This window comes from Phycodurus eques, chromosome 4 (assembly GCF_024500275.1).
Source record: "Phycodurus eques isolate BA_2022a chromosome 4, UOR_Pequ_1.1, whole genome shotgun sequence".
Taxonomy (NCBI): Eukaryota; Metazoa; Chordata; class Actinopteri; order Syngnathiformes; family Syngnathidae; genus Phycodurus; species Phycodurus eques.
Genome location: NC_084528.1, coordinates 28,639,568 through 28,662,698, shown reverse-complemented (window position 1 = coordinate 28,662,698; position 23,131 = coordinate 28,639,568). Strand labels below are relative to the sequence as shown.

General features: G+C 40.8%; 3 protein-coding genes across 3 annotated transcripts; 1 reads left to right on the top strand and 2 right to left on the bottom strand.

The window, feature by feature from the left end:
- Positions 1-2,130: 2,130 nt before the first annotated feature.
- Positions 2,131-4,666, top strand: LOC133401955 (myelin-associated glycoprotein-like). Its single transcript, XM_061675487.1, has 7 exons — positions 2,131-2,228; positions 2,588-2,666; positions 2,761-3,141; positions 3,669-3,965; positions 4,348-4,447; positions 4,524-4,556; positions 4,630-4,666. Exons 2-7 carry the CDS (start codon positions 2,621-2,623, stop codon positions 4,664-4,666), a joined length of 894 nt encoding a protein of 297 aa, XP_061531471.1. The 5' UTR covers positions 2,131-2,228; positions 2,588-2,620.
- Positions 4,667-8,211: 3,545 nt separating this feature from the next.
- Positions 8,212-12,553, bottom strand: LOC133401741 (urokinase plasminogen activator surface receptor-like). Its single transcript, XM_061675067.1, has 5 exons — positions 12,227-12,553; positions 11,995-12,114; positions 11,157-11,303; positions 9,830-9,940; positions 8,212-9,750 (listed from the first exon to the last, which is right to left on the bottom strand). The coding sequence occupies exons 1-5, from the start codon at positions 12,270-12,272 to the stop codon at positions 9,551-9,553; spliced, it is 624 nt and encodes a 207-aa protein (XP_061531051.1). The 5' UTR covers positions 12,273-12,553; the 3' UTR covers positions 8,212-9,550.
- A 77-nt stretch (positions 12,554-12,630) lies between these two features.
- smg9 (SMG9 nonsense mediated mRNA decay factor) lies at positions 12,631-23,086 on the bottom strand. Its single transcript, XM_061675066.1, has 13 exons — positions 22,559-23,086; positions 22,392-22,466; positions 21,274-21,508; positions 21,101-21,198; positions 20,918-21,030; positions 18,786-18,897; positions 17,391-17,486; positions 17,206-17,291; positions 16,037-16,143; positions 15,835-15,942; positions 15,084-15,209; positions 14,858-15,005; positions 12,631-14,028 (listed from the first exon to the last, which is right to left on the bottom strand). Exons 1-13 carry the CDS (start codon positions 22,703-22,705, stop codon positions 13,950-13,952), a joined length of 1,530 nt encoding a protein of 509 aa, XP_061531050.1. The 5' UTR covers positions 22,706-23,086; the 3' UTR covers positions 12,631-13,949.
- Positions 23,087-23,131: the final 45 nt, after the last annotated feature.

Here is a 23,131-nt window from a genome sequence, read left to right as displayed (position 1 = left end):
ACCTAAATCCATATTTTCCTCATGGTTTATATCATAAAGTAGCTCAAAGAAAGATACACCTCATTCTCTGCATTTGTGTTTTATGCTTTGTGATGGCCAAAATGTGTCTTTTTAAGTGTCTGAGTAAGCACTGTCGGTATCATTTCCACCTTAGCAAATGGAAGTTCTTTATTTTCATCGCCATGACTTCCCCATTTGTATTTTTATGTTTGCTTTTTGGACAATATTAATCATTTCATGAAACCAATGTCTTTGGTCAACAAGCCCTCATAGAAAGCTTATAGTGTCTTTAAACTTCTTTCATTTCAATATTTTCACCACTGAAATAAATTGAGTTTTCTACAATACTCTAATTTATTGAGATGCACTTTTATCAGATATAATTAATAAAACACATGCTCTTTTTAAGTTAATGTATTTGTGTACAATCACAAATGCACAGTCCAATACATGAAATTATAAATGATACAGATCAACTGAATAATAATAGCTAGTGTTAAGATAGTTTCAAAGTTGTATTGTATATTTCAAAGTAAAATGAATACTGTAGACGCAGTATACTTGAAGCCAAAGGTGTCATCGTGACGGACTTCTCACACGTGCGCACGCAAACAAAGAGGAAGTCATTCTGATGCGAAACAAATGCCTGAACAACAATTTATCGTAACAAGAAACCGAAAGAAAATAATACACGATAAAGGCCACTTTGCCACTTTTGGCAAACTTCCTGCCACTTCCTCCCAGGTCTCGTTTCCTGTTCATTTCACGACAAAAGTTGTTACACCGCAGAGTCCCGTGATGATGTGAGCAGATCATGGCTCCCCAACAAAAGCAGGGTTCAGCATTGCATCGGCGTTCGGATAACATTTGTCTCGCTCGCGCAGAGCGAGGTGGGCGTATCGAACGCTTTCCGTCAAAACGGGTTTTTTCACAGAGCGACTCGGCTTTCCTTCGACACTCCAGAACTCCTCTTCACATTGTGTCAAGAAATCCTCCAGCTTGACGGTGTCTTCTTTGGGCCGTCCCCAAGACATTCTCCTTGGACTTGGGTTGATGAAGCTGGAGGATGCCAAGTTACCCATGACAGGAAAAGGTTCTTGATTTCAAAAGTCAGAAGGAGACGTGACCAAGGATTAGTACGAAAATGCGCACGTTCAGCAATAACATTTTAAAGAAATGGAGTATTACCAGAAGAGATCCTTGCTCACGAGTCTTGATGTTCCAACGCTGAACCTGAAGTTGTTTCCCTCCCTTCATTTTCAAGCTAATAACGGCTGATAACGATTGAGGATTAATCATGGCAGTAACAATACAGCTTGATCACTGCTGATTGATGGGCTCTGCATAATCACTTTTCTATGTTCCTCAAGCACTCAATCAATCAATCAACAGAAACACACGATCCATTTTATTGTAATTAAAGAGGAAATGTCGTCAGCATGGTAAGATTTGCTTTGTATTGAAAACCTGCTTTAAGGGAAGCAGGTTCACGTCGAGTTCAGCCCATAGTGATTCATACCCAGGCCAACTTTTACATAAACTGACATTTTATGGGAAATGAGTATTTCAGCACTTTTTAAAATTTTTGGGGGGGAATGATTAAAAATGTAATCACATCTGTAATTCCTGACTATTTTGAGGAAACTTAATCGTTTGCACCATTTTAGAAGATCCTGGTAAACTCTAACCTGAACTGAAAAAGAATCTTGAGTCATCTATAATCAACACTAAATTCACAACATTGGATGTGCCTCTATTGAGAAGAGAAAAAAGAAAAACAAAAACATTCGGTATATAGCTCATTTTAAAAATATCTCTGGACGCAACGTCTTGCGAGATATTGCCCAGAAATGACACTTTCAACAAATAAAAATTCCTTTGCCACAATATGACTAATTCTACACTTAACTGTATAGTCATTGCGCTGAAAAGAGCTGTTCTCCAAGAATGTGAATTAATATTCCATGTTAAGTCCATAAATGGTCGTCGTTTATGGAGCCGACATCATTGAAGCTGTAACTGAGTTGAGAAGGAGACTTTTGCCCGAGGATTGAGACCACCCATTCATTTGCATCATTACTTCTCGCTACATTTCTCATGTTTAAAACCTTCCCAACGTAGTCACAGTCTTGGGATTTTCACCTGCAGCTCATATTATCATTTTGGTTGGAAGAAATAGCATAATTTTTTTTTTAAAAAAAGGACGAAAAAAAAGATCCATCCAGCAGGTAGGAACAATAACTTTTTGTCACCTATCTTGTAAACTGGACTTGACATTTAACACGTGTTTAATGACAAATGCATATTTCTCAGTTTTTAGTACATACTGTATGGGTCATATGTTATTAAATAAATATAAACAGTAATTGTCTAGTGGGTGCAACAAGTTTAAAACGAGACAGATGGTAAGGAAATGCTTTGAGCTTAAATCAGTGAAGCAGAAAGTCAAAGCTACTATTAAAAAAAAAAAAAATCTCATCATTGTCATATGAATACAATATTAAAAATCCCTAATACAACATATAAAGAGGCACATAATTCAAACCGTGATGCATTTTGGATGGGATATGTCGTTCTATTTTCACAGCAATTGTTGCAGCGCATTACAAATCAGAGAAGTATGAACATTGAGAGAAGGCTGACGGTGTTTTCTGTGCTCTTAGCAGGTAACAGACTCTTCCATTGTTTCCAGTGTTTTTGCTCTATCGGTGAGACTTGTCACCGTCACTCTCAACGTTTCTCTTGCAGCTTGCCGCGCAGCTTCCAGTGGCGAATGGAAGGCCAGCGTCGTTAAGAGCGTCGACGCCCTGGTAGCTTCCTGTGTGGTGTTGCCCTGCTCGTTCAGCCATCCCAAAGAACAACTGCCCACCTCCAGACTCAGAGGAATCTGGCATTATGAAGCTCAAAAGGACCGACGCATTTACCATCGGGATAACACAAACGTGTTGGCGAGCTTTCGAGATCGCACTCGGTTGTTGGGGCATTTGGGCCAGGGCGACTGCAGCCTGGAGATCACCGAAGTCAAAGACTACGACAACGGCCCTTTCTGTTTCCGCATTGAATTAGCTCGAACAGAAGGCGATGCGTCAACCCCGGACAAATTCTCCTTTGTCGAGAATTGTGTGATGTTAAAAATGCTACGTAAGTAGGTATGGAATTCTAGATCCTTATTGGGGACAGCTATAATCAACCAAGAATTCCATTTTGATCGTTTGGAATTCATGGTTGATTATTGGTGACTTGAAGCAATTTGGCTGCAAAAAAAGGCAGTCTATGTTGACTTTGTCGCTGTCCGGCAAATATTTCAGGCAGCACGCCAGGCGCTGGCGCGGACGTCGTCACGCATCTAATTATCCGATTGCGGGAAGCAGAGTTGTACACAGTTGCGGCGATATTCCACTTCCTGCGTTCTGTGTGAACGACACTGAAGGATTCATTACGGCTCGTATTCACCAATTTTCTGGAAATTGTGTAAAAGGGGTTTTAATCACACCAGAAGAACAGAACAGAAAATCAGCTCTGGGAAGCTGGGCTACATCCACGCCATTGCAACAACTGCGGCAAAACGGGAGTTCCGAACGTTCATGAGTTGATTGGTTAATTGATGGCTAAGTTGTTCAAGACGATTTGAGTCAGGCTTTATTTAACAGTTTGAATTATCTTCCTAGCTGACCCGCCAAAACCCATGTTGATCCACGCCAACAAGGCATTCGAAGGGCGTCTCTACACCGCCATCTGCTCGGTGACCCACACTTGCCCCACCCACGCGCCCTCGCTAACGTGGAGCAAGGGGGACCCGCACGACGTCACCACCGTCATCAGAGAAATTCGCGGCGGTTCTTGGGAGGTTCAGTCCATCCTGGCCTTCGTTCCCCAGGCAACGGACGACCACCGAGATATCACTTGCACGGCCAACTTTTACGGGTGGATGTCGTCCTCCGACAACTTCACTCTCTTTGTCAAACGTGAGTGAGTTGATGCTTTCGCTTGGAAGCACAGAGGAATCAGATTGTCGATTAATACGATTGACAAGACTCGGAGTTTGGCCACAATCCGTTTCATGACACTCGTCCAACTTTGATTTGGTGAACTTTCAAAACAAATGAGCTCCTAAATGAGTGTGTATCGATGTCACCGAATAGAAATAGAAAATTCAACGAATGGTTCCGTTAAAAAAACAAAAAACATGATGGACGCGTGTAATATTAGCTGTATTGTTCTTGTTTCGTTGGTTTATTGCAAACTACTTGAACTTTGGAAGCCTTTGTAAATCAAATTTGCAATCGGTGGAATCATTGGCATGTATTTGTGTTTGAAAATGACTCACACTAAATTATACATTTTCAGGCTCGGAAAATCATCACCACATCATCATTCCTACAGTAGTAGCGCTTGTGATCGCTGTACTCTTTGGAGGACTTTGCATTGTAATGGTGAAAAAATACAAGTGAGTCATTTTAGAAATATCTTGGAGAAACACATTCATTGATTTACTTTCCAATTTTTGAACTTGTCTGGTCAAGGAGGCGCATTGCAGAACTTCAAGGTCAGTCCAGGTGAGTGCAGATGAGAAGCCAGTGGGAACAACTGCACTAACATTTCATGATTTCGTTTGTTTGTGTTATTTAGCTGGCGGAACCGCCTTTCGAGGCTGTCTCGCAGGTGAGAGACTTTTCAGCTACCTTCTTCGTAACTTTTGCATTCCATCAAATTCATCTCATTTTCAGGACTCGACCGGATCATTCGGAACGAGCCCGAGCGAATCAAAGGCAAGGCACACGTGCGCGCGCGCACACACTGGAGTTTAAATGGTAATCTTTCACAAACAGACCGTGGGGCCTGCTTTTCTCCAATCCCAACTGTGCAGAAAGAAAGGACAGCTCTTTTTTAATATATGCACCTACAGATGCAGTGTGCGTCATTTGAATAGTTTCTGTTCTCTGTTGCGAGCAGACTCTATTTGCACAGTTTTCTCAACACATTTCAACAAAGATTTGGAAATCACTCTGCAGCTGTTGTACCGGTTCAAAGGTGCTTTAGTTTAAACTTGAACTTGAAGTCGTCAGTTACACTTTTTTTTTAGCTAAGCAGTCTACATATTTTGCGTCAGAGGCTGAAGTAAAATAAGGAACACACGTTCCTGTGTGGAGTTTGCATGCTCTCCCCGTCCTTATAAAAACATTAAATATCTCACTTATATGAGTTTCACTTTCTGAATTGAACTACTGTCATAAAATAAGATGTCCACATGATTGTAATTGATTGAGATTCACCTGTAAACATATCTGATTCGATATATGTTCGTGCTACAGTCAAGCGTTACATGGCTGCACAATCACATATAATCTCTAGCGATCTTATTTGAGTCTATTTTGTGCATGACATTATTTCCGACATGTTGCAGGCGGCCGAGAGAAAACATGGATGGATCTGAATCATTTGTAAGTGGCTCAAAAGCAAAGAGCGCGACTTGGAGCCAATCAGTGTGACTGCAAACGGGACAGAAACCGGAAATGTGATCCACGCAGGCCGAGCACGTCAACGGCAACGTCATCGGCAGCTGGACAGAAGTTCTGGAAAACCCCTCTACCGACTCCAAAAATGGGCCAACCGGCGGAAGCACTATCAGCGCCACACGGAAAACAAAACAAAAAGTTAGTTATTCGAGGAGAAAGTCGAAATATTACAAGAATATATTTTTATTATTCACTTTAATGAAGTCAGAATGTTGTGGGAATGTAGCAGTAAGGTTTCGAGTATGAAGTTAGAGTATTACAAGAGAAAATCTGGATTTTTTTTTTTCCCTGTAATATTACAACTTTATTCTCATACATGGATAACGTTGTAATATGATACAAAGAAAGACATACAAACATAATGAGAATGTCGTAATATTATGTGAAAAACAGCAGAAAAGGAAGAAAAAAGAAAATTTCAGAAATTATGTGTTATTATGTCATTGAGAATGAAGCAACAAGATTGGAATTTTATGAGTAAAGTAAGAAAGAAAATCAAGAAAAAACATTTATTATTCCACATTTTTCTGTAATATTACAACTTAATTATTTGTGTGTTTTCTTCTCAATCTAACACGAATAACATTGTAATATTATTGTTTAAAAAGAATACAAAAATCACATTCTAAAAGAACTGTCTTTAATAATCTTAATCTAGTTTTTTTTTTTTAATTATGCACTACTGTATCTTCTTCTTTTCCTTTGGGCTTGTCGCCACAGCGCCTCATCCTTTTCCTGCATCCTCCTCTCGAACACCAACTGCCCTCATGTCTTCCCTCACGACGTCCATCAACCTTCTCTTTGGTCTTCCTCTCATATATTCCGTTTTACGTTGGCTCATCTTCATTCCTCTGCTTTCCAGCGCATGCCTCCATCTTTCTAACTGTTCCTCCACCTGCTCCCTGCTTTCACTGCAGATCATCTGCAAACGTCATGGTCCACGGGGATTCCGGTCTAACCTCACCTGACAGCCCATCCATCACCACTGCAAACAGGAAGGGGCTCAGGGCTGATCCCTGATGCAGTCCCACCTCCACCTTAAATTCGTCTGTCACACCCACAGCACACCTCACCGCTGTTCTGCTGCCCTCGTGGATGTCCTGTATTATTCTAACATACTTCTCTGCCACTCCAGACGTCCGCACGCAGTACCACAGTTCCTCTCTGGGTACTCTGTCATAGGCTTTCTCTAAATCTACAAAGACGCAATGTAGCTCCTTCTGACCTTCTCTGTACTTTTCTATCAACATCCTCAAGGCAAATAATGCATCTGTGGTACTCTTTCTAGGCATGAAACCATACTGTTGCTCGCAAATACTCACTTCTGTCCTGAGTCCAGCCTCCACTACTCTCTGGACCAATCACGACTCTCTTTCTGTCGATCCTGTGGGGCATAGCCACTAATCACATTATACAAAACACCCTCAATTTCAAGTTTCAGCCTCATCACTCGATCTGACACTCTTTTCACCACCAAGACATTCTTAGCTAACTCTTCCTTTATATAATCCAGACTCCATTTCTCTTCCCATCTACACCATAGTAAAATAATTTTAACCTGATGGTGGACATTGTTAACCCGGGCCACAACCGATCCGGTATGGAATTCTTTGGATGAGCGCTCATATATGTTTGGCAAAGTTTTAAGCTGAATGCCCTTCCTGACGCAACCCTCAGCATTTATCGGGGCTTGAGAACGGCCTACAATTTGCACTAACGTGTGCCCCCCCCCCACTCCTCATAGGCCTCCATTTTTATACTGTACTGTATATTCTGATCAATATAAATTTGAATATACATTTTGATAAAGTCATAATGTTTAGAGAATTAACATCTGTTCAGGGTGGCCCTAATATGCTTAAGTACCAAACGAGTGTCTCAGACAAAATATTTCTTTCTAATGCCATTTTTCTTTGTCTTCCCGATGTTGGCCAACAGCCAGCCCCAACTCTGGAATTACAAACGGGTAAGAGCCGAACTCCTACTAATTCCGCAAGCCTAATGACTCTCCTCATGTGTGGCAGTAACATCTCTTGACCTCTCACAGGACGTTTCCGACGCTGACGATTACGAGAACACAGCAGATCTTAATGTGTACAGGAACCGCTGAAGAAAAGGACTCAAGTCAAAAGCTTATACATTCCATTTGCATTGTAATCTTCTAGCAATTGAAAAATATGCAATTTTATTCCATTTTTGCTCTGATTTTATCTGTTGGGGAAAACAATGACTTCACATGAAAGTTGGTGAAGGGAAATAGAATCAAATTTGCAAGTAAGCAGATTGGAAGTGAGAATAACTGAGCCAGGTTTTCACAGTAATAATAAAAATATAATAAAGAGGAAGAAGAACTGACACATTATGGGTGATGTGTGGTATTTTCGAATTGGCAACTTTTACTTTCACCTTTACCACACATCCCCAAAGTCCCCGAAGCCCAGTTCTTGGGCTGCAAATAGCTTACAATACCGTGGTTACTAAAGTAAAAATTATTTTAAGGCAGTATGTGTGACAGTGTTATAAGAAGAACTGATGGAACGTCTGTTTTTTCTGATTTATTGCAGAAGTGCTGTCATTACTGTATATACTTTCAAATAGCTCAGATGACAGTTGAGAATAAAGTGATAAAGGAAGGGGGGAAAAAAAAGATCTTTCCCCCCAACATTCGTGTTAACAACATTTTTGGACGCAGCAGTCTTGAGAGGAAGTAGCACATCTGGGTTTCGTATACTCGCAAACACAAAAGGAACTGTAACAGAAATATTTTACGCCCTTGAAGCAAAGAATTGGGGTCATGTCGGTCTGGCAAAGTTTAAACACGAGTCTTTGGTTACAAAAATGAAGTTGTATTATTTGTTGTGTTGACCATTAGAGAGCAAAACTAGACCAAATATCTTTGTTTTATTTTGTCATACAGAAACAAAGCGTGCAAACGATGCAGCAAAATGCTCCTTAGGACACAATTGCTTTATACTTATCAAGGATTTGAATCACTGAAAATGCATCAGACAGAAAACTAAAACACAGTTGAACCTTAGAACGCTTCAGTGTTTTTTTTTATATATATAAATTGTGTGTGTGTGTGTGGGGAGGGGGGGGGGGGGGTACATGAGGAAACCTTATAGCAATAATTTTGGCTTTGCTTTGTGTTGAGGATTTGATTGTTAAATTATTTCAAAGGTTTCGCCATCTGGCCTTGCTTGATGCAAAATTGTCTATGACACCTTAGTATGATATCTGCTCCCCAAATGTGTGGTTGATCCTGATGATGCTGAGGCCGGCTGGTCCATATGTATAATGTTGTATATGACAATAGTTTTTTTAAAAAAAAACAACAACAACAACACTTTAATGACTTCTGCAACAAATCAAAGAAAATATTCCCATGAAATAAACGTTCCTGGGACATGGCTGACCAAAGTGTTTGTTTTAAATTATTATCTGTTCTACAGGGCGCCACTCCCCAAGGGGGCGCACGTTCCCCATACAAACGCCAACGATTGACATGTCACGCATTACACAATCGCATATATTTTCTCTCTTCAGTGTGGCCTTAACAACTCGGAGCAAAAGTCAGTCAGCATTTCAGAAAACACATTTTCATATTTTGTTTGTGAAATTCTCTACATTCTCTGACATGCGTGTTGCTGTACATACAATATCTCATTCTTATATACCGTTCATAGGACAACACTAAAGAAATGACCATTTACAACAATATAAAGTAGTCAGGGTATAACACATCAGACAGCCATCAATTTCTAAACTGCCGGCAACAAAAGTGAGTGCACCCCTGAATGAAAATGTCCAAACCTCTCTCTCAGGTGTGAATGGGGAGCAGGTCTGATCGAGAGGAGAGGTGTTATCCCTCTCACACTCTCTCAAGCAGTACTGGTCATTCAAAGTTAAATACGGCACCTCACAGCAAAAAAATGATTGCCGCGCTCCACAAAGATGGCCTGTAGGCTATAAGAAGATTGAAACTGAGCTGCAGCACGGTGTCTAAGACTACAGGTTCGACTTAGCCCCGCGTGTTAAGGCGACATAATAACCAAAGGGAGCAGCGGTGCTCCCAACAGCAGGAGGCCAGCTCTTGGTCTGCTACCACTGTTGCAGTAGTCGCCCTCACAGCAGCTGATCTGATTTCCAATGAGTCCTTCCATCTGTTCCGTATTGGTGCACAATTGCTTGGAGGCGCAGCCCTTCATAGCCGTCTTTTGGCCTTTCACGTCCACTGAGAAACAAAAGTCATGTTTGCGTGGATCCGTGTGTCATGTTTTCAGGTTGAAGCGCAGCCTCGGCAGGACGGTTACCTGTCGTTGAGATGCAGTGGTACTCATTGCCTTGACATTCCACTGTGGCAGCGCATTGTAGCCCATTGCAGGTGAAACATTTTTTACCATTGGGCCTGGTCTCGCTTAAGTCTGTAAGATAGAATCAACGAGCAGTGATGCGAGTCTCTCACGATATCGTGGATTACTCACCTGACTACCGTGCAGGCAGCGTGGGATAAATTCCCACTCAGTCACAGTGTGAATGTGAGTGTAAATTGGTCACATGTCAATATGCAGTGTTGGGAAGATTACTTTGGAAATGTAATTGGATACAATTACAAGTTAAAAGTTAAAACGTAATGCCGGTTGTGGTGCAACTATTTCAAATACTTTCTCAAAGTAATGTCACCAATTACTTTTACATTTTGATTACTTTTCTTAATTTTGAATGAATTCATCAATAGGACCCTTGGATGTTTCCTCTAAAAAGTGGCTTAACTGATAAAACATGATGGGTTTGTATGTGTACAGTATGTGGAAGACATGATACCATGCTGACCTAATGACAAATTTGCACAATTTAGACAATAGCGCTTCATATGGCAACCCAGATAAGTGAATGTTCCATAGAAAAGTTCAAAATGTTCCACAGAAAAGTTCAAAATTATAATATAGGTTATATACGCATCCAGGTCATATTTGGAAAAACTATGTATGGTTGTGTGTTTCTATGTGCCCTGCGATTGACTGGCGACCAGTTCAGGGTGTACCCCGCCTCTCGCCCGAAGATAGCTGGGATAGGCTCCAACACGCCCGCGACCGTTGTGAGGATAAAGCGGTACAGAAAATGGATGGATGGATGTCATGTTTGAGACTAGACTAGACTTGATCAAAGAGAGCCAAGAAGCGTCAGCCTTTCAAGGAGGAGGTTGATGTGATGTGTTCAGTGTTTCCGTACTTTTTTGGACAACTTGCTGTTCTCCAACAGGAAGCTGAACGGAAAAATCCGCAAGAGGTGGTTGAGCCACGCCCCCCAAAACACAATTGAAACAACTTAGGTGGTGAGGGCAGCTGAGCATGTGGACACACAGCCACTAGGTGGTGCTCAAGCACCTGCACTTTTGCTCTGGATGAAATTTTTTTTTTGCTGCAGCCAATTTTTTCTCTTCGGTCATCAATATTTTAAAAATATTTTCATCAATAGCCATTTAGTTGAGCCCTTGGGAGAATCCTACATATGCTGCCACCTTGCCCAGAGCCGCCCCTCCCTCTCCTTCCAAAAAACTCACATTTGAACAAGGGTGTGGCGACGTTTTATATCCACTGCAGCCTTTACTAAGATGAAATGGGAATATAAATGTGTTACCCGGCACAGCAAGGCTGTTGCACAGGTCGGTGGTGCAACACTGGTTGGTAAGTATGGTCCTGGTCACTCCAAAATTGACTGAGGCCTGTGCACAGTGGTCAGCAAAGCTGCAGCTTTTCCCATTGACGTCCGCAATAACCGACTCGCCTACAGCAAATTGCACAAGAGGTTAGAGTTCAATCAAAGTCATGCAAGAAGACGTGACACAAGTGGTGGGCCGTGTCTGGGACTTTAGTGGGCATTTACCCGACTCAGTACATCTCGTAATACCACCACTATCAAGTTGCAATTATATAAACCAGCAAGAAGACTAAAAAACATAATATAACACCACACAACTGTGCCGCAAACATAAATTGGAGCTGTTCGGAATTAATATTTATCTAATAACATGACAAAAAACACAATACATTGAAATAAAATACATGCTCTACACTCGAGATGAAGATGATTAAATGTATTAATATTTGCAGATTACTATACAGACATATTTTGCCAGTCGAACCTAGCTTGCTGTGAGGTGAATTTGAAATCTGATTGGTTAAAGAAACAGTCCAATTGGTAATATACTGTAGTTGAAGTTACCTGGGCCAGCACTATTACGAAGGCCCTGGACAAATTAGATTCAAAGAGGCTAAAATCTGACTGTAGTCGTAGTAGTAGTAGTGCCGCCAAGAGAAAACCTATGAAATAAAAAGAGTAGACTGTTATGAATACAATTTCATGGAACAAATATTTAGTTTATAAATGTGTACCAGTGTTTTTGTTTAGGCCACCAGGGAATGGCCCACCACCACTGCATGGCACACGTGCTCAGGTAAAAGTAAAAATACAGTACCTGAATACACGATTAATCGGAGTGCACTACACTGCGTCGCCAGTGGGGGGCATTCTTTTGTCTTGTCGATGCAGGTCGCTGAGCTTCCAGCTGCACATTCATAACACTTCAAAGTATAGGCTGGAAAACAAATCACATATAAAATAATAATAATAATAAAATAAAAATCACAATATTAAATTAATTACAGTTACAGCTTGAATCTATTAATTACCATAAAAACATGACTTGCCTTTAGGAAGGTGTAAAATCCCAAATAGTAACAGCAGGTGATGCATTTTGTCTGATAGCAAGCAAGTGACTCTTCATTTGATTTCTTTCAGTTTTATGTAGTCATCCTCCAACTGAAGGAGTGTGTCCCATACTTAGACCACTCCCTTTCCATCCTCCACTTCACTTGGGGGGGGGGGTTAAAAAACACATTACAGTCCACCAGCAAGCTTGGTAGAAAGCATATACTGTATGTGCTTTACTGCTTTGGCGCACAATCATTTGCAGCCTGCTTTCATTTGAGATTCTTTTTTTTTTTTACCATCTGGTGAAAATACTACTTCTGGTCATTAAAGATGTGTACGGGCAAAATTAGAGAACCACAATGTATCCTACTGGACAGCCTTTGCGTTTTCTCACGGTATATAGATTAGAAATGACAATGTTTTATATAGTTTTACCTCTCCCACACACTTTAAACATATCTAAACTTATTAAAAACACACGTTTTAAACACGTAAAGGTATTTGAAATCCACAAACAAATTGCAACTATAAACTGTATAAGGTGTACTTGTAGTGTCTGTGCCTTTAAGAAGCGGAGCTAGGTGGGGTGTCGTGTAATGTCAGCCAGGCTGCGTGTGAGTGTCTGGGTGTGAGCTGTTGCCAACAGCAGTGCACATCAAGTTGTTGTTTTTTGTCAAAGCGTTCAATAAAAGCCTGAAATGTGCATCGGCAACTGTGGCTCTCCTTTCCCACATGTGAGGGCATTACAGTAAGCGTAACACAAAAGCGTATTTTTAAAAACCTGCAAGAAACCGCAGAAATCTGCTAAACAGTGCGAATTTCTGCAACTGACAGCAGAAGCACCACATTTTTATGTGCATCTTAAAAGGATGCACTCAACAAACCTTTTAAAAATTTTAGGCTGCTCGGGAAGTTGTTTAAATGTGAATATTTGAAACACCCCACCAAACAAACAAACAAACAAACAAAAGTCCAATTCTAACATCTTAAGCAGCAGATACCATGTGAACATGTTCCAAGAGCATTAACATTTTGCTATGACATTTTGCCATCTACAATAACATTCAACCAATTTCCTTAGCATGCCACTTGGAGTTGGCACAATTTACCATGCAAGGTAAACAATAACAATGAAATGTGCCATGCAGTTTCTGAGGCACAACCTGCGTTTGAAGTTAAACCGCAAAATAACAATTTCAGCATTACGGCGGCCTCATTCAGACCATTGGAGACTTCTGTTTTGTTCCTTTCTCTCATCTACAACTTTACACAACATGGAGACTAAATAAAATAATAAAACTCCGGAGCACTTTTGTCACAGCTGTTATTCAATATATAACAAATTACAATAATAAAAGGCTTTTCTTTTATTTTTCACCAAAGTCTTGCACCAGCTGTACAACAGTCCCACGGGTCAATAACAGACGTTTCATCATGTTTGGACTTGTCTGCACAACTGCTTTTTCTCTTTCCCACCACTGCGATGCGGAGCGCAGCTCCAACAGCTCAACTGCGCCCATTTCCCTGGGAAGGAAGTTACGGGACAGGTAACCTGACCAGGTGCGCCAAACGGTCCACGTTCCCTGGCGATGTCATCCTTAGCCAATGGCAGCCCAACGTTGTTGTCTCCCCCCCCGCCCCCCTCACGGGCTGCAAAGCTTTCATAGCCGTGTATCCCTTTTACGGGGACTTGTGGAAAAAAACATCAGGGCTACGAGTCTAGGCCAGCAGGCGGCTGTATTCGGAGAGGGCGGAGGATTTTTTGACACCATCCCAGATTCGAGCGGCGTAGTGAAACCTGAAGAAACGGACACACACAAAGTTGGTGGAAACATCCACTCTTGTTGCATTTCTCTGTCTATTTGGTAAATATGAGGGGCGGGCACGATAAATTCTTTTGATATTTCTTTTATCGTCAAAACGTTAAGCAAACTATTGTTTGAGTCTGGTTATGATGTAAATACGCTGCACAATAAACCACAGATGTTCACGGCGGACAGGGACCAAGTTCCGCAGTGAATCATGAAAAACCAAGAGTAATTAACCCCCTCTAATATTTATTTATTTATACAATTTTCTATATATTTAAAGTTTAACTTTAAACTCTCTTAGAACATTATCCTTAAAAAGATATGGCTTAAATAAGATTTGATTTTGGAAAAAAATGCAACTGAAACTGCGGACGTACAAGCACATGCAGCGAAGACTCTCAGCAACTTCCACTAACAACCCGGGCTAATCTTAGCTCTTCCCTGTCATATAAAGATCTTCAAGTCAAGATGTAGTGTATCACTTCAAAATACTTCCTTGACACCAACTCCTACTTTCCGATTTGACAGGACTTTGATCTTGAGGCATTTATAGGACTTACAGAAAGCGCACCAAAATATGCAAATAGGTGAGTTTTTCAGCAAATAGTTCTTCTCATTCTAATTAAAACATGTTAGAACATTATTATTTTTGGTGTAAAGATTTGACTGTGAGGAGAAAAACCTGCTTATAACAACGTTTGCTGCCATCTAAAAAAAAAAAAAAAATAGTGCTGTTTTTATAAATATTAAACTCTTCAACGTTAGGGAGATATACAACACAAATTTCCCACTTGACACGCGGGAGTGTTTACACACCAGTTCTTCTCAGTGAGGATGGTGTGTGACAGCTGACAGCGGGGCATGGCCATCATTTGGCTGCGCAGCTTGGAGACCATGGTGGAGAACGAAGGGTGGCCCTTGTAACCCGGCAGCAAGGAGAAGAGGGGATACGTCATTGTGGAACCTAAATCAAGGACACGAGTGAGTTAAACACACAAAAAGCTGCGTTATAAAGCTGACGACCACTTTGGTTTTGTCTGACCCGCTTTCGTCAGATTATCCTCGCCGTCGTTGTCCTGCATGGGCAGCAAGAACATGTTGACTTCAGTCGTCATAAAGTCCTGGCCCAAACCAGGCAAGATATTGCAGTCTAGCATGGACAGCGAACCTGTAGACATATCATGAGGTGAGTTTTGAGGTGGCCAAAACTCTCGTGTTGAATGCCCCCGAGGTTGTACAATTCATCTATCCATGCATTTTTATGTCGCTTGTCGTGGGTCGGGTGCACATATAGGCAAACAAGCAGCCACACTCACTTATACACCTATGGACAATTTAGCGCAGGGGTACTCAAAGGCAAATCATAAAGGCCCGCAAAAACTGTTTGCAATAAGTCAAAGGTCCATTTATTGAGGTCCGTCAGGTCACGTGTAATTACATTCAAAGCAAGATGTCAGTTTAAATCAAAACAACAAAAATACAAACGGAAATAAAATGTAACTTCCATTTTGGCAAAAAAAAAACTAAGGCTGGGGTTTCACACCTCCTACACTTACAAATGATAAAGAACGCTGTTAAGTTAGCAACATTTACACAGGTAACAAGCAAGTATTCGTCATGGACGCACACAGCCCAAAATGCTTTTTAAATCCGGTACACATGCTAACGACTGTGTTGCAACGCTTTGAGTATCAAAGAAGTAATTCTCATGTGCATTTTGCACTGAATTTCTTCTTCAACAAACAGAAATTATTAGCTTCAACAAAGAAGAATGTGAAAAGAGAAGAACATGCCTTTGTATTTGAGGTGGGAGTGGGCCATTAATTTGTCCACCACATTATGCATGTCCTTGAGATTCCTCGGGCAGAAGTCCTCGCGCTTGCTCTTATTCTGGAGGAACACTGGATGCAGGAGAGGAGCGGAGCTTTTTTTTCTTAATGAGAAATCCAAAATCCAAAAGCTGGCCGATTTACAGGTGAATGGAAAAAGTCCCACCTATATGCGGATAGTACTCTGCGCCGTCATCACTGCCAGAAGAGCCCGTGCTGTCGTGGCTCGCGGACGGAGTGGAAGGTTTCAGCATCTCGGCCGTTTGAAGAAACCTAACAGCCAAAAATGACCATAAATATGCTCAGATTGTTTTGCAGCGGTGAGAAGTCAGGGCCAGAAAGGCCGTTCCCTGCTGGTATAAACACACTATACAGTAAACCCTCGCTAATCGCGGGGATTAGGTTCCGGACAACCGCAATAGGTGAAATCCACAAAGTAGTGTCCACACATTTTGGGGGGATTATTTATACATATTTCAAAGCTGTATGAACCTCCCAAGACTCTTATTTAGCTTCCCCGCACTCATATTAACCGCTAACATACTCTTAGAAACACTTTCTATCCTCTTAAAACACCCTAAACATACAGAAATGCACAGTAGTACTGTACACTATGAACATTTCATCCCTTGTAATGTGTTTTAATAATTTTTTTCTTCTTTCCTTTTAAACAGTTTGAATTTTTTTAGGCTAGGAAGCATTTATTTTACCACAAAAATGACAGTATATACTCAAAATTCCACAATATGGCAATTTATGCACAATATGAATAGGAAAAAAAAAATACGTAATGCACTGATTCCGCAATACACTGTATTGTAAAACAATGTGCACTAGTTGTTCTTACTGAAAGGTCAGGTAAGACCCCAAGGCACGGGGAATCAAATGCACAGCCCCGCCACTGATTTTTAGCACACTACAGTATATGAAATTCCAGCTCAAGCTTCAAGAAGCTTGTTGTTATTACGCTAATGTTGCACGGAGATAGAATCTTCTGACACACTCAACAAAATCTCACACAATGAGAATCCTTAGTGGATAATTGCATAGTCGACGTGGTAAATAACCGATTGCACAAGTCTGATGGGTGCATTGCACGTTGTTCTCAACAAGCCTGGATTTGTTCACGTGTGTCTTCCTTTAGACCAACTGTGAGAGCAACATTACTGAGCTTATTGAAGAGGAGAAGACAAATATCCTCTCACGGTACAAGAAGAAATGCCCAACATTCCTGAGGGCACACCGGGTAGGTTTTGGGTTATTGTCTCCCTGTGTTACTATGCAGTTTTTATTTTCCTTTAAACACAGAGAGGTCCCGCATAAACAAGTACCCACCTGTAGAGGTTTAAGTCAGTGAACCAATCTTGAACCACAATGACCACATGGCACACTGTAAACAGGAAGGCGGCAATCTGAAGAGACTGTACAGAGGTTAAAGGCAGGAAGTTCTTATGCTTACTCAGAATTGCCTTATTGTCTTCAGATACAGAAAATATTTTTGGCATAGGATGACTTCTAACCTGCATCTCCACATATGTGTAAGGCAGGTTGTATTCTGGGGGCAACTTGCGATCATTGTTGATGTGGTGGTCCAGGATAGAGGGGCTGAGAATTGGCTGGGGAAACAAAACATTCCTTTTCAATGCCTGTCACACCAAAACACCACCGTTTTACCTAAAATTGTCACAGTAACTTCATCTGGCTACAAATTAAGAGAGCGTGCGTCTGCATGGGTAATACGGGAGAATTTGTAATTTGACCAAAATGTTCTGGAAAAAATAAAAGAAATCAAGAGTTTAAACAAAACTATGGCACCAGGGATGACAGAGAGTAAACGTGCGATGATAATTATTGAGTCAATGAAAAAAGACAAATCAAATATCTATTGCATACACAAATTAATTTGACCAAACAGATGTTTGCGTAAATAACATATCACCAAAAGCATAAGGATTTATTTGTACTGTGCTAAGAAGGTGCAAATACGACTGTAGAACCGGGACTGAATGGGGTGTAGGAAAGTCGTACAGTCCTCCCTGTCCGGGCTACTCCGGAGACCGATATGGTTAAGAAGTTGACATGAAAAAGAAAAGAAACATTTAACACACACAGCAACGTCAACTGCTTTGACGTCACCTCCTGCAAGAGTTATGCGAGGTTTTTTTTTTTATTGAATAAAAGTTGTAATATTCAGTATAGGGCTAGCCTATTAAATCGATTATACTGATTAATTTGAGTTTATTGCCCAGGACTTTTTTTTTTTCTCCTCTTTTGTGTGTCCTCTTTGAAGCGCACTGTTTCCAGAGCTGGAGAGGTTGCGGTGTTCCTCGTTGACAACAGACATGCGCAACCGAGCTGTACAGTTGGACAGCTCAGTTTAATTGTTCAACACTTAAAATATTGATTCAGGATCGTGTTACAATAGGCTTTTGACAAAAGGGATGTTTGTTAGTTTTGAAAGAGCTCTTATTTTCACATTAACTAAAAAGAAAACAATATGTTCAATATTTCAGTGGAAATTGATGCGTGTCAATGCTGGGATAAATAAAAACTGTTTGAGGAATTAAGCAAAACCAAGAAGGGGAAAAAATAAAAAGCCACTTTTTTTTTTTTGTTTAGCTTTTTCTATAAGCGAAGAAAAAAACTATTACAACCGGAAATCTGACTTTTGTAGACCAAAGAAAAAAGGGAGATTTTATTTTATAGCTATATCGCCCAGCAGCGGCTATTTCATTTTTTACACACTTGTTTGATATCTAAAACTGTTAAAAATCATGACGTCCTCTCGCCAATACTAAACCACCTCTGTCTGCTTCTTAATATGTGCGCCACATCCGTCACGTCAAAGGCTAAATAGTTGTATTAGATTATTGTTCACTTCGTTTCCAGTGTACTTCCATGACTTTGATTCGTACCTGGGTGTCCAAGAAGATGATCCTCTCCTGCGTGATGAAAAAGTCAATTCCCGTGCTCTGGTTTCCACCACGCTCCTTAATCTCTTGAGTCTGCGCTCTGAATACATAACCCCTGCACACAAACAACATGGTTATTCCTAAAAATGTGTGCCCTATAAATGTCATACCCACACAAAAAAAAATTATTTTGAGTGTCTAAATCACAATTAAAAAAATCATCCATTCATTTCCTACACCGCTTGCAGTTAAACTGCAACCGTCCCTATACTATTTAACCACAAAAAAAAAAAAAAATAATAATAATAATAATAATAATGTAGATGTTATTTTGTTAATTTTATATACAGGTGAATAAAATGTACTTGAAAATATGCTTTTTTTAATTTACTTTTTTGGTCTAGATACACATATGATAATTGTCGACATCTTTCTCCCTTTCTCTTCACTTGATTGGATCTCTGAAGGCTGAGCTGTGTGGGAACATTTTCAATCCGAGATGAAGGCATCGTGCCAAGTGTGCAATTTGAAACGCTGCTGCACCGTTCTCACCTGGGAAATTATGACTTGGCTGGCTGGGTCCTTTTGTATGCATTTAAAGAACCCCGCCCCCAGTAAAACACACACCGGTTTGAAATATTGCATGCATGCACTGACCAAAACAACAAAATTAGCTCCTCATCTGCGATGGCCAAGAGCAGGTTGGTTTAACTGCAACGCCCCCGTGTGTTCAAAAAGTGTAGCTTCACGCTATAGTTGTAATTTAGCCGCACTGTGCAAAGAGTTCCCAGTTCAACGGCATTCTTCCGTGAAAATTCACAAAGGATAAAGAATTACTGTACATTTAACATCCACTAGTCACACTCTGAGTGAAACCGTGCAAGAGCAAAAGTCAACCTTTTGTTACCATGACGTATATAGAAGGCTTTACACGATCAGGATTTTTGGGGCCGATTCGTGAGTTTAAAAATCCGATCACCGATCCGACTACAAGATGGAGGAATGTGTCTATTTAAATGAGCTGTTCATTTACTGTATATACTTGTGTACTTAATTGCTCCAAAAAATTATATTTACAATAAATGTATCTTTGTTGCTCTATTTATGCCAGAGAGGCATAGTGACAGACAGAACAAATGAATGGTCTTCTTTTAGATGGCAGGAAGTAAATACAGTAATTAATGTATCCACTTTTTGTGACATTTTTGTTTGTTGGTGTGCCGAGAGATTTTTCAATTGTAAAATATGTTCCTTGGCTCCATAAAGGTTGGAAACCACTGCTCTAGTCAGATCGTGTATTGTAATCAGTCAGGTCAAACCAACATTACATGACAGAAATAATGAGTGCTAACTTACTGTAATTGAATGACTTTATTTTTAATTAAATGACTTCACCCACACCGAAACTTTAGAGCATGATTCGACAGAACGACGGCATGTTTACGTCCAACCGTTCGTGGTACCGCTAGCTAGCTTGCTAGACTACATAAAAAAATGTTTGCCTGCTAGTGAACCGTATCGTATTAAAATTACACGAACATACCTCAAGCAAGCCTTAAACTAACGTCCTCTCCTGTCCTGAGCACCAGTGACCACCAACACACGTTTTCCCCCATTTTGTCCTTATAATACAAAGTCGGCGCGCTCCACTCTTGTTGTCGTCGCCACGGTAACGAGTGTATCCGGTTGCATTTGAGTTGAGTAGATAAAGCCCAATGATCGTAAAAAACGGGATGCGGAATGCAAGATTTTATTGCAGTAGTCTGACAGTGCAATCGTGAAAGAGCAAATTTGTCTTGTCGTCTGATTTTTATTACGTGTTGCATTACGTGTTGCCTGTTTTTGACGTGTTGTCACCGCCGACATGTTTTTTCTTTTTTTTTAAATAACTTCATTGGCTGTCAAATATTTACAGTACTACATCAAAATACAAGCGACAAGGCTAAAAATAAACTAGCTTCTGGATTTAAATATACTGTGCACGCGGCGACCCGGAGTAAATGTCTTTTGCAGAGCCGATCGGCGAATTATGACATTAAACCCGATCAGCATAAAATGCTAAATATCGGCCGATACCGATCAGCCCAATAAAATCGGTGTAAAGTCTAGTATATAATATTCACAGGCATCTTTACCTTGGGTCTTCTTCAGGGGTGTTGGCCGATAGCAGAGACATGACAGTCGATTTCCCAGTTCCCTGCAGGCCAACGACGCCCACCACCAGCATATCCGTTTGGTCTCGCAGGTACTGCGTAACATAATTCAAAAATATTGAACGCGTAGACATAAAAGTAAAGTCTATGAACTGATGATCTCACCTCCATGGCACTGTCACACCAGTTCATCTGCTCATCCACAAGCTTGATGCTGTGCTTCATCTTCTCTGGTGGGATGAGTTTGGCTTGGCCAACCAAGGCTGCAATCAGATCAATATATTTTGAATTTTCTAATTTTCTCGGTACTTTTCAGAGTGAAATCAATTATAACCCACGGTCTACAGCGCTGCTAGTTGCAGAAGCACTCATTCCTCGGTTCTGGATCTGGTAGACGGGCTGGGTGGGTCGTTGGCCTTCCCTCTCCACTTTGGAGGGCCCGGGACCAGAAGGCTGAGGCGTCGCCTCCGGAGGAGTCGCCGGCTTTGCTGCATCGTCCCGAGCTTTCATGAGCATGATCGGCTTGTCAAGAACTGGAGCCCCGCTGACGGGTGTATTCTGTGATGGCTTGGCCTTCAAAAGTATCCCCCCCCCCAAAAAAAAATAAAAACAAATAAAAATCAGTGCAAAGATGAAAGATAAGGAATTTCGAATATTGACCATTGCAAACTGTGCCTGGTTTGACATATGACATTTCCAGATTACAAATGAAACACAATTACGGTCTAATGCTCGCCGCTAATTACCCTTTTTGGTTTTTTATCATATTATTTCATATTCATGGTCTTTGTTCATCATCCAAATATAAACTATAATTACAACATTTCAAGGTTACGAACAACCCGTAATGAATTAGTTTGGGCAATGACATGAGAATATGTCATCACACAGCACAAGAAGGTATGCGCAGGTACTTAGCGGTTTTAGTTTGATTGTTTTATATTTATGGCCAAGAAGAGTGTTTTTGTAATACAAATATTTACTGTAATTACGACCGTGGCACATTTGACATATGAATTTGTAGGAACAAAAATACTCGTAAACAGAGGACGCCTTTGCATATACAAGCCATGCTTACTTTTAGAAAGTTAACAAAACTTCATTTGCGTCATATAGGCAAGTGTTTCCCAAACTTTATTGGGCCAAAGTACATATTTTACATGCAGAAACTCTCAAAGCACACCACCAAACAAAAATCTCACCAAAACGACATGAACGGCAACAAGTGGAGGTTAAGTGTACCTTCAGCCATCGAGCGGCTGAGCATTTAATTGTGCCTGTCACTGTACGTCGCTGGCATAGATAAATAAACAAAGATAAATTATTTGTAGTAATTAAATAATACATTAGTGCTAATTATGCATAATTGGATCATCTCCTGCAGCACAGTTTTTGGGAATCACTGACACTAATGTCTTTGTGATAAAAGGGTTTATTTGTGAATAAACTTGAATACCCTCTCCCCGGGGGGCTTGGCCAGAATGATGGGGGTCTTCTGAATGAGAGGGCCCGGCGGGTCTTCACTTCCGTCCTCAAAACACAAAAATGGATCACACGTTACAGATAAAGCAGCAGTGACGAGAACGCCAAAATAATCGATTTGACTATTGAGTGTGAGTTTACCCTTCGTTCCCGAGGTTGGTATTCACGATCCCGACTAGGACCGGACAGATTCTGGCCTGGAGGTCCTATGTCCCGCTCCCCACGGCGTCGCCTTCTCCTGCGTCCCGGTCCATACATGCCAGGCTGACTGTGACCCGATTCTGACATGTTTGCTACACAGTACACTTAATCAATAATGACATTCAATAACTACGTATGGTGATGTCCACTTTTTTAGACAGCTTGCTAGATTTTACACAGAAGTGAGAAAAAGACAATTGTTAGTGTCTCGGAAATAATAAGCAAAAATAATAAACGTTGTCTCGTCAAACATATATTATGACTATCTTTCGGAATGTTGTATCGTGACAAAAACATAAAATAAATAAAAGCGCCATTCAATCATCACAAACGACGCCAACTTCCTACTGGTGTGTTTGTAATGAAATTCGGCATAAACCGTTCTACAGAAAAAAGTGTTCTTTAGTAGCGTACACAAAGACGCTCCGCCCGTTTGATACTCTACTGTTTTTGACATCAAACGCACACGTGTATTGTCAATTTTGACGTTGTGAAACATTAGAACATCAGTCG